The sequence below is a fragment of the Rhyacophila brunnea genome, unplaced genomic scaffold (assembly GCF_057557595.1).
Source record: "Rhyacophila brunnea isolate RB1 unplaced genomic scaffold, BYU_Rbru_1.0 scaffold_14, whole genome shotgun sequence".
Taxonomy (NCBI): Eukaryota; Metazoa; Arthropoda; class Insecta; order Trichoptera; family Rhyacophilidae; genus Rhyacophila; species Rhyacophila brunnea.
The window spans coordinates 39,289,775-39,302,513 of record NW_028232796.1 but is presented as its reverse complement, the minus strand read 5'-3'; the positions used below and the strand labels follow the sequence as shown (position 1 = coordinate 39,302,513).

Below are 12,739 nucleotides of genomic sequence, written 5' to 3'. Positions count from 1 at the left end.
CAACTATTGTATTGTCATAAATTAAATATGAATCCAAATATCCTACCGTTCACCTACGAGTTATTACAACCTGTCGCATCCACAAGTGGTTAACGAATGCACGTCAGTCAATAGTCATAATTATTTGGATAGTTAGTCTCCGTTTGTGTCGTCCGATCTATCATGTCTTTTAGATGTGCCGCATAGGAATATTAAAGCTAACATCAGATGCCCCAAATAGTCGCCTACCTTGATTTAATGTGTACAAAAACCAATAGCCAACATTGTAAGGCAATTTTATAAGCATTTCATGTAAGAACTACTAGTTAAAATTGTCGTAATTAAGTAGTATGGCCGTAGCTTAATTGGAAATGCACACTGGCGCGAATCCAGCGGTTACAGTTTCATGTCACATCGTGGTCGTATTTTTTTCTAAAATGATTTTTTTTTCTAGTGGATATTATAATGCACGAGATAGATGTTTTCGAGTTATGTATGTATGTTAAGTTTCATTGTTTTGCAACAGTTTGTATGCTTACATTGTTTATTTATTTATGTCAATATAGACGAGGTTTTACTTTAACGAATATGGTCCCATATTGTTGGTTCATGCTACTATTCCAATTAAACTCCTTACTCAACAATAAAAAAAAACTAAGACAAAGGCGAATCGACTTGCATGGGATAGGATATAGGTTATTGAAATGCACGCAAACAAAGTTTAATTAATTGAATGATGCTATTTTTTGGGTCGGCCATGAACTGCTATCAGACAGTGGCGGATTAGGGCATTAGGGCGTTCAGTGAGATCAGGAACGTAGGGCGCCGCATCCTCGTGTAAAATATCTACGACGAACACGGACGGCGGAATCAAGGAGTAAACACAGACTACTTATTGAATTTGTCAATTTTATTTGTACATGCCGTCCATTAATTCGGCGGTCTTTATGTGTAGATGTTTTGATCGAGAAATTAATTTTCCGATATTGCTCGAGAATTCATCATCAATGAGATTCTCGAGAATTTAAATAAGGGGAAAGTCGAAACGGGAAAAGAAGCCTGCATAAAAAGCCCCCCCCCCTTTGATTCTGAACGAAATTACTTAATAAATGTAAAAATCTCGAGAATTCTCCAGATTCTTGTGAAATCAATAAACCAATCTCGAATTCTCAAAAAAACAATTATTCTTTAATTCGAAATCACAAGCAATACGTGGTGCATTCAACTTGTATTTCGATATTGTTGATCACAGTCAATGTTTTAGGTTCGTCCCAGCAATCTATGTGTACAGTAAAAACAAAACAATGATTCGGTTCGCGTACGGATACGAATACGTATGCAGCGCTACGGGCACACCGACTGCGAGGTAATTAGTAGCACTAGTAGGGCTAAACATCCGCACGCACACCATCGACCAACCGAATCATTGTTTTGTTTTTACTGTACATTTCAGCCTCGGTTCGAAAATGAGGATATTACGAAGCGGAATTTCACACACCCTTAAATCTACGGCGCTATTAAGAACGGCGCATCGCCCAACCGCAATCTCTCCGCACCACTCTGAATAATATCCCCACGACCGAACCGTCCCTGAAATATACACCTAGACTACTACCTTTTGCAATTTGTGGTTGCATCCAGCCAACGTAATGTGTGAAGCATGATATTATTTGGTCACGAGAGGTTTGCGTCGATTATCTAAATTCCTCAACATGTTACCCCCAGCCGCAGGATACCACGTTGTGTTGTGCACTAGATGTGTTAACAAGAGTTGAGGCGAAGCAATACAAATACTACTTTTAAATCGATATCAATGTATATGTATGTTGTCCTCTTTTCGCTATAAACGCAATAAATAGGCAATAGCGAAATAAAACAATCTTTCGTATCTGTGTTGGCACCATGGCCACCACAAAGGGGGGGGGGGGGCTGACATGGCTCTAGCCTGGGGGCCCGGGCTCAGGAAGGGCCCGGCTTGGCGAGTCGACCAAATAAGTGATAACACACATCACAAAATCTTTCTAATGGCAAAAAAGTCGCCTGCGGCTCTATTTTTCTTGAATACTGTTATTACTTAAGATTATGTGGTTATATGATACAATTTTTTATAGCGTATCGATACTTGACAACTCCATAATTCAAATGGATGCATTAAAATATACAAAAAAACACAAAATATACACATTAATTTTACCGCGTACACCATTTGGGAAACGCTACTGTAGAGCGTTACACTGCCTTTATCTTTAACGATAGGTAGGGGGGCCGCCAAAAATCCTAGCCTGGAGGCCCGTTTCAGGATGTGGGGGCAATGGTTCGCACCAACTCTGGCTGAGAGACTATAAGAAACAGCAATTGCGCACTAAAATAAGACGTGTGACTCCTCTGCCTATGTGATAATCCGCTTAATCCGACACTGTGATCACATGATAGAGTGCATCGTATGTTGGCGAAATGGCTCAAAGTGGACCGACGTGAAGTGTGGTGGAGTGCCAGCCGCAACGAGAGGCCGCGAAGGACGCTTCAATTGGCGCGGAGCGGTCATTATCCAGTTAATTTTCGAACGGCGAACGCTTTTTGGCGGGAAACGGCAACCATTTTGCATGACGTCCATTTTGTCGTGATGTAAAAATCAGTTAGCTAATAATAAAAACATACCAATGACTTTATGCAGTGAGTGTTGCTAATAGGGAATGCTTCAACAGCGACGAACTAAAATATTCCACCTATTTTTCGACCTCATGGTCATTGAAAGCACAAAAAATATAAGTAATTAAAAATAAATATGTACTTCGATAAAAGTCATACTTGATCATAACTTACACCAAAGAAATATTACAAAAGCTCTTTATTAAGCATAGATCGCAAGAAAGAGTGCGACCAATACAGCGCAATAATGTGACAGTTTATGGCCAATATACTCACCATTCGAACAAACATTTTCGACCGTGAAATTTATTAAATCAAAAAAAATCACAGTTAACTGATTTTAGTTTAGGAAAAATCCACATCACCATTACAAAAATGTTTAATTTTTTAGCTAAGTAAATAAATAATTTGGTTTTAAATATTGTCAAATAGAATAAAAACATAATACTTATGTTTATTATAGTTAGACAAATCGGTAGATGAATTCGGATAGTAAAAATTGTATGTAATAATAATGGTCTCGTATTATTTCCATCTGATCTGGTCACCCGATTGTCTGTCAGACCTGTCAACTGACTAGTTTACAACGTTTTTCTTAGCTCGTATTCTTATTTGTCCGGTGGTTCTTTATCCGGTACAAATCTTGCAATCGATTTTTAACTAACTTTCCGACTAGCTAGACATTTGAAACTTTTAGAATATATCAGATCACGGCGCCAATGCATTTTTAAAATACTTTTAGCCATCTTTAAGTAGAATTGAATTCATTTTCAGTTAATTCTGTTATGTATGAAAAGTTATTTCGACACCATTATTGGTTGCTAGGGGTCTGGGGTCCTAGCAACTAAATTATTAATATATACGTGCGTTACTATGGAAATCAATATGACATGTCAAGTACATTTTTTTTTATCGTTTGAGCTAGTCAAGTTAAGTTTATATGATTCAACATAAAATTTAAAAACGTTGTAAGTATATAAAAAGTTCTTTTTATCTTGTAATTATTTTTGTATAAATTGTTATAAGCAATGGAGACAGCGTGTTAGAAAATCACCTTTTTATATTTTCGGGTTTACCAAACGTGTCAAAATGCATGACTCTGGTCGGTTGAATCTCCCGCAATCTTGAGCGATACTACAAGAACGTTCTACACGCCGCATTGGCAAAAGACAGGACGTGGCGCTAGGCCGGGTATATAACGTGACCGTGTGCTTGCCTCATGCTCTCAATATGTAGCGTGACATGGATCAATAAGTAGAAAACTATGCATGGAATAAAGTCAATTAGGTATGTGGGTGCAAAAATATGCAACCGGAAGAAATGTTTGATACATGATACGCAAAATTCATCAATTTCGGAAGCATCAGTCAGTCAATACAGCAAAAAGCAAGAGGGCCATTAAAAATATTAAATATATTGTAAAAACTGTAAACTTTCGTTTACGTTTTTTTCTGGGAAAGCCAATCAGTGTTGCCATCTCATCACATCATCAAGTGGAATTATAGTACAGAGCCTCCAAAATTATAGTATTTGGGGAAAAAAGATAGTACGTGTTGCCATCTATTGAAAATTTATAGGTTGTTTTGTTTCTCAGAAAAAAATAACGGAGAATTTGAGAAACTCCGAGACCCCATTTTTATGTACGTACCTTTTCCTATCAACAATTCTAACGAAAGAATTCAATAAATTTCATTTTAAACCAGTCAGGTGATTTTTTACGTTTTTCGAGCATTTTTTTTACCAACTTCTTCAAATCTTCATTGCGAAATTATAGTAGGTACTTTGCACCAATTTATCCAACGGAAATATCGAAATTTTAGTACGTTTTACATACTTTTTCCAATATTAAAAATTATAGTATTTTGGGCGTACTATAACTGTTTTATATCGTACATAGTACGCGGACCAAAATTATAGTACAATTACTATAATTATAGTACGGTTGGCAACACTGAGTCGTCAATAAGCATTAGCCCAGGGCCCCTTCAAGCGTAAATCCGGTCCTGTACATCTTAGTGAAATCAGTCGGAAACTAAAATGTCAACTTTATAAAGGGCCTTACTCAGTTTTGTAGATGATCCCGGTTTTAACCGGCACGCACAATAACCCGAAAAAAAAACCAACCAATTTATTATTCTCATCAATCGCCAGAAATTCTGAGCAGAAAATCGTAGTTCTCTCGATTAATCACATAGGTAGCAGTGGTGATGGGTGGAGGTAGGCTGTTAAGATCCACCATAAATAGTGCACACTAAACTTTGTCAGTCAAACTTATTTATTTTCATTGAAATAAGACTACAATTTATTTACAGATGGTGTTGGTTATTTTTTTAAATTCAATTAAACCCTGCGAAACTTGGCCATAATAGATAATAGTCAAAATTTACTCGTCTATCTATAAATTCATACATACTTAGGATATTTTATAGATATAATAATAAGTAAGTACCTACTTGTTTATTTTGAATAGGTAATTTGGTTTGGCAGGGCTTAATGAATTTATTAAAATGAACCAACAGTCCAACAATATCTATTCTATTCTATATCTATTCGTTCGATTGAATATGTACATTCAATCGAACGAATAGAAATAAGTATGAATGAAAAGGTGTGCACAATTTTGTCGTATCATTCAAAATACAGGCACCAAAACTATTATGGTTTGGCTTAGACAGGGCTTAATTGATTTTTATACTAACCCCAACACCATCTGTAAATTGTAGTCGTAGTTCAATAAAAAACAAATACGTATGGCTAACAAAGTTTAAAGTGCATTATTTATATCTTAACAGCCTACCTCCACCCTTCGCTACTCATAGGTAGCTATATTCTATTATAATAAGCATATCCGTAATTTTCTTTAAAAAGTGTGCAACCCAAGGCCTGAACAAAAACGATGCATGAGTGCGAGTGAGAAAGTATTCGGCACCCTTACAATCTCTGCGACACGCGCTAGAGGAAGATAAAAGGTCTACATATGTGTGAGCTAGTTTCCAAAAGTATCCCCGGCAAATCGGGGCGAAACTTTTCACATAGCGTCGATAACCTGCGAGCTCGTGTTGTTAAAATTGCTATTTTTTATGTTAAACATAAAGTCAGTGGTAAATATTTTTAGTTAATTAAGTAAAAAAGATGGTTCTTTGTGTTGTCTTAAAATGTGTTAGCCGTACTGATAAGCAAGAAGATGGTATTACGTTTCATAGGTAAGTTGATACATGTTCGTGATAATTTATTTGTATATTAAGTATTATATATTTTAATATCAGTGACCTAGTGTTTCTTTAAAATAAATTAAATTATGGATATCTTTATCTAATGGTTGCATTTTGACCGCTTAAAAATACGATATAACGTAAAAAAAATAGAAAATTATATTTTAATTCTGAGCGTCTAGTGCGAGCACTTTAGGCGAGCACTAGCGAAATGGTCTATGGTCTCGAACATTTGTAGACGAATGCGTTCGCTCGCCCACAAACCAAACGCAAGGCACGCGGCTTCATTTAGCAACACAACGGGTGGCGCCTAGATGTATCTATAGTCTAAGGTGCAACCCTAATTATGGCCGTGCAAATAGTATCTATACTAAAATTGAAAGCATTCAATTATTGATGGTCTGAACCTCTAGACCAGTGATATTATACAAGCAGTACCTACCTATCGTTTCACGGCGCCCTTAGAATATTTATTTCAATTATTAATTGTCTGGAATTACCTTTTTTCAACAGCGCACGCTTTTAAAATACCTACGCATTAAAATAATATTAATAATATAATCTTTAATATTGTATTAATAATTGTCAACTCTTTGGCAGTTACGTGTGATGCCCGTGGACAACACGTGATTGCAGAACCCCTAACAATATAATAATAACGTGATTATTTCGTAATAATAATAATAAGATCAGTTGACCAGTTGATCACTCCTCAGCCGGAATCAAGAATGATACAAATTTAATATTATTGATAGCTCATATTTCACTGGTTTTTAACTCCAGTGTGGTTTTACTACTGGATTATAATATTAATAATATTGGTGTTATTAATGGGTGTACATACCAATACCGACACGGCATACTTTTTGTATTGAGATAACTCTGAAATAATTCTAGTGAATCGTCGCAATATCCTTTTAAATAAATCATGGGAACGGATTGATACCTATGCTTTTGAATAATGATTTTTGCGCATTCACATTATTTTTAGTCCAGACTAAATTGACTTTGATAGTAATTAGCAGTAATTCTAAGATTATAAGTGAATGACTAACTAAAGCGGTTTAGTGGGGTCGATTTCGAAAAATATTTATAACATTTTTTTTTTTTTTTTGGTTTTTTAGGTCGGAGTAACAAAATCTAGCAAATGTACCTAGGTATATCATGGTTGGATGTAAATTGTACGTAAAATATTTTACCGTGGCGCAGTTCGCCGTGAGCTTTCTTATCGGAAAAAGATGACCATATACTAGGTAGGTATTATGGTCTCCAATTTTATTAGATTCAATATGAACATTCATTGAATATTCATAGCTGATTTTGGCAAAATTCATGTGGATGAACACCTAACCTAACAAATAATCCAGTATATCGGCTATTTTAAAAAAATGTTTGCTGCTGACTTCCTGTAAAGTGTAAACCGATAAGAACCGTGTTTTATTTAGACATGAATTTTATGTCAGTACTATACGACCAAAGGGGTTGGACGGTCTTTAATATACGGCCATATAATATTTTCGATAAACATTTCACGGTGAACTGTGACCTATCGCATCCATAATTCATAATTATAGTCATAATTACTAAGATGATTAGTGCCCGTTTGTGTCGTCTGCGCTGACTTGTCTTTTAACTTTTTCAAGAAGACATATTTCGTTCTGGGTTCCTGGGCAGGTCCGGACCCAAACCCTCCCCTTCTTGCGTGCGCACCTGAGCCGTCATAATGGGCTAAAGTCTCTATGCAAAAAGTTCATAAACCTACTGTAGCTACAGTCCCAAACTGTATATTTACATTGTAACTGGAAATATTGTTATTATGGTTCTCAAATTACAACCGTGTATAAATAAACTTATCCCAGACCATATTTTTGTAACATGATAAAGTCGATAGAGTCAAATTGTAAATAATTACAATGTTGTATTGACTATATTTTCTCTGTCTGGTGATTTATAATGGTGTTTTTTTATCTGTCAAAACCGAGCTGTGGTACGTCGCTGATTTTTTAACATTTATGATCAGTAGATATAGTCTGGCGAATCATCATGAATAAAGGTCACGCTTGGTTACAAAATGACCAAAATTTATTTTGAAAATCAGCGATGAGGCTCATATTTTGGCTCAACTGGTTTCCTCCGCTCTATTACAAAGGCCAGCCGCTGTAACTCGACAAAACGACTGGTCGATGGGCTAACCACCAGACGTTTTCGACGCACGGTGAACCTCTCTCACCCGCGTGTGAACTTACCTCGCTTTATTACATCCGTAACGATCTCTCTTCATAACCATACAGTATAGTGTTGCCATCTTTTTATAGGCTGATTATATAGTAAGAAAGCGTAAAAACTATAGCATTTCTGAAAAATATATAGTACAGGAACATTTTTCGTCTTCAATCCTTTAAAATTATAGTATTTTGGTATATTTGGCGTAAAAATATAGTATTTTACATTTTTTGCAGAATTAAAATTATAGTATTGTACTATAATTATAGTACGGTTGGCATCACTGGTACAGCACCACAATCTACGCGGACTACGTGTGGTTATGCTTACCCACCAGCTATTGCGTAGAGTTTTTACGAGCTTTTATGCTAATTTTAAGCTCTAAAGGCGGCACTATTCATCAGTTACCTATGGTCGCTTTTCCCACGTACCTACCTCAAATCCCAGATATTGTCGCAAGTCAGAATGACCAGTAGTTACGCGTCATCAGTCGACCGTGATTAAATAACGCCAGTGAGCTCAAGTTACTTCAATACAACGGGTGCGAGTAGGCTTGTTACAGCTAAACCGCCGTTTATTGCTTAAGTCAATTATACAGAATGATTTAGAAGTTATTCGTGGACCACGGCCGGGTCAGCTTGATATAGTGTGACCTCCATCCACGCGATACTCATTTATCATTCATCAAAAGTGTACCGTCAAGTGTCGCGTACCGGTTAACCCAATAAATAATACCGCGCGAGTGATAGTGCAACCAGACCACGGAGCCAGCCTCGACAGCCATAAAGTTAGTGCCTGGTACCCTAACATAACCCTCCCGGCATCCACATCCACTATCACAATCATTCCGTCACAAAATTACAGTCCACTGCAAAAACCGCAACCATCTACATTTCTTCATAATAATAAAAGCTCTATTTGTATACGCAATAATCCATAAGCCTCCATTATTATCAATACAAACTTAGTGGTCAATGTTACCATGTATTGAAGGGCATTCTCATGCTTAGTGGGATACTGTTTAATTTATTATAATTACTTATGAGTCTACGTGCATTATTTCAATTAATGTTTTGACTACTGGAGTATAAATTGCCAAACTGTATGCTTTACGATTCCAAGAACGGTGTTTACAACTACATACTGAATGATAAACTTGGCATAATGTTATATGGAATGCATGGTGTCAGATTAATATAGCATTATAAACAATGTCAAAATGATAAAAAGTAATGTAGGTATAAAATGTATGTACGAAAGATTACATTGAAGTAGTATTATTTATTTCTAGATCAAGCAGAGGCGAAGGGTGTAGGTAGGCTGTTAAGATCCAACAGAAATGGTGCACACCGAACTAGGTATGTCAATCAAACGTATTTGTTTGCATTGAACTAAGACTACAATGTTTATATCAGGTAACTCATATAAACATTGTAGTCTTAGGTACTCCGGTACATCCGACTCGAGTAAGGATGAATCCGGGTTAAACTTACACACGTGTCTAGAATACGTTTAACGTCGAATACTGAAAACTGCTCTCGGTTTATGCATTTACGCTCATTTTTAATGTTGGTGTATTACACACACTATTGCACGTGCATAATGCGTGCTTCATTTTCGTAGGACACTCACACATTCAAAATCCTGCTTCACCATGCGGCATATTGAATATAGCCTATTGGTATTCTATTTATTATCTGTTCTGTGGTTTATAAAGTGTATTGTTAGTTTTTAATATTCAATGAAACCCTCCCTAATCCAAGCCATAGTAGATAGTAGGTAATCAAAAAAATCCTAATTTATCTATAAAATATCTAAAATTATGCCATTAACATTAAACCATACATACTTTTAGATATTTTATAGAGAGAATATTTTTTATAATACTTATAATAATATGTATTACGGCATGGTTTAAGCAGGGCTTAACTCATTTAGTGCTAACACCGCGACTGGCGCGTTTGGTATAGTTGGCCATTAGATATAATATATAATTAACGTGTTATTTAAATGTGGTAATTAAATGGTAATTAAAAGGTAAGCAGTGATTGTGTTAAGAAAAACCCCAGGATAGGATCTTTGGCGGGGCCCCCTACCTATGGCATATATATGCATATATAAAGGCAGTGTGTTGCTCTACAGTAGCGTTTTCCAAATTGTGTATGCGGTAAAATTAATGTGTACCTACAGGTAGGATTTAGTGTTTTTTTGTAAGTATATTTTAATACATCCGTTTGAATTAGGTATGTAGTTGTCGAACATTAGATACAACCACATAATTTTAAGTAATAATAGGTATTTAGTATTGAATGAAAGTAGGCGACTTTTTTTACTAGTGAAGCAAATTTGTGATGTGTGTCTCACTTATCTGGTCTACTCGGCTTGCCGGGCCCCTTCTAAGCCCGGGCCCCCAGGCTAGGTCCCTGTCAGCCCCCCCCCCCCCCTTGTAGGGGCCATGCTTGACAGTGCCCACTTTGCGACTGTAGTGAGATCATGGAATCTTATGCCTTCCACGAAGGCGTTTTAGCCATACGCCAAGCTGAACTTATGATTTTGTTTTCCGGCGTCTTCTCTTTTTCATGTTGTCCGCATTTTCTGTCCCCAAATACCCAATCAGTCTCCATAATATAATGATACACACAATAAAAACACAAACAGTTAGGTACGGTACAGAGGAACCGGGATGTCGATATATACGCCAAAGCCTCACATGATCTGCTGCATCACAGTTGGAAACCATAAGACAAGAGATTTTGATATTATGCTCAGTGTTTTAGATTGGACCGCACACACATGCAAGAGATGAACATTCAGAAATAGTTACCTGGAATGGACATTTCTCTTGGCACTGGTCAATCACTTCTTCCGATAGCTCTTGTGCTACTTCGCTGGTGCCAACTGTTAATACACTGATTATTATAGTAAACGAATATAAATATTGAGCACACGATTTCCATGCCATCACAATGACGATGTAAAAGCCGTCCAAAATCACTTCCCGACACTTGTAAACACGCGATCTACATTTGCGACAGATCACTGGACACACGGCAGTCAGCTTCCGGTGATTTTTTTTATAACCAAAACACCTAAAAACACATCGCGAAGCAGTTTCGTAAATCGTTCAATTCGCTTCATTAAATTGCAGACTTGTTAATAATAATATTATTATCTGCGGAAAACTTTTGAAAAAAAATAACGTTATTTTTTCGAGGTCCTTTGATATTGTTGACATGTACGTCCTGCCGCTGGCGTTTATGACGTTAGACTAGTAAAAACAGTGCGATTTGCGCAACGGCGGAGGAGGGCTAATCCAGCTAATTGAAAATATTGTAACATACAAAAGGTGAGCGAAACTAAATACTTAGTTTTTTTTATGATATCAACTAATTTAAATAAATTATCTTCTTATTACTAATTTCAATAAAAACGCAAAATTTATTAAAGATAAATGACGATGAATGAATGATGGCGGTTGGAGATGGGGCAACTCAAATCATTGTACTAATTCCACTTTTTATTAAATAATTGAACCAGAAGTAGCTAGGCTACTTAATGTACAATTTGTGGATGTTTTTATTTATTTATGTATTTAAAAAGACACATTCAGCACATAACAGATTATTAATTCAAGATGTTCACAACATGACATTTTGAATAAAAAGTACAGGTAAATCTACTTCTTCTTCTTTTTTCACCCTGTCACGACCCAGCATTGGGGCATAGAGCAATCATAAGTTCGCGCCACTTCCCTAGATCCATCGCCAACTCTTGCGCCTCCCGCCATTCTAGACCTGAGGCGCGTAGGTCGCTTTTGTAGCACTGCTGCAGGGTGAGGGAGGGCCGGCCACGACGACGGAACCCTAAAGGCTGTGCCACAAGTCCCCTAGCCTAAAAAAAATGTTTTTTTTTTAAACGGTAGGTACCTATAATATATGTTCAAACACGCGCGTTAACATGATCTTACTCCCTACTTCATTTATCGTTTGTCAATTTATGGTTACGGCCGTATGTTGTAGCTTAACCACTGGGAAATGCCAATAGAAATGGCGTATTTCAAAAAAATACTAGCTTATCATTAGCTCAATAATTATTAAACAATCATTATTACTACTACTACTACTAAAATGTACTATGTAAACAATCACAGAGATTATAAAATATTTTTTTTTCGTAAATATTTCACTATATAATGTTAACATAAATTTTAATAATGGTTTTGTTAATGCGTTTAAAAATTAATAATTCTAAAAAATCTTAACACCACTGCACATGGATGTAATGAAATATGACTATATTCTAAAACATTAGCTCAAGATGTTTAAAAGAATACTATTTTATGTAGTAAAAATACTTTATGCAGTCATCAAATGCTTAAAATAAATATGAAGTAAGTATAATAAGGCTTCAAAATTATAAAAATAGATTATCTACAACGTTTAAGGAATGTCCAGGGTTATGCTCTGAAAATACCACAAAACTCCATTTTGACCTACGTTGGGCATGTGGGCCGTTAAGAGTAGACATTGAATAAATTTGTGTTTAGGTATACTGTTTGATACATTTTTAACTATCGTGTTAAAAAACCAGAAGGTATCTCTTTTTTTGAAAAGCTAAAAGATGTGGTAAATTAGTACAAACTAATCACGTTTTGTGTCAAATAATGTAAAATATTG

General features: G+C 36.0%; 1 protein-coding gene across 1 annotated transcript in view; it reads right to left on the bottom strand.

Moving 5' to 3' along the window:
* sev (receptor protein-tyrosine kinase sevenless) overlaps positions 1-11,290 on the bottom strand; it is a 148,886-nt gene extending 137,596 nt beyond the window's left edge. The window contains exon 1 of the mRNA XM_085942297.1: positions 10,888-11,290. Within this exon, the coding sequence (XP_085798423.1) occupies positions 10,888-11,025 (138 nt within the window). The 5' untranslated portion in view covers positions 11,026-11,290. The remainder of the gene's footprint in view (positions 1-10,887) is intronic.
* Positions 11,291-12,739: the final 1,449 nt, after the last annotated feature.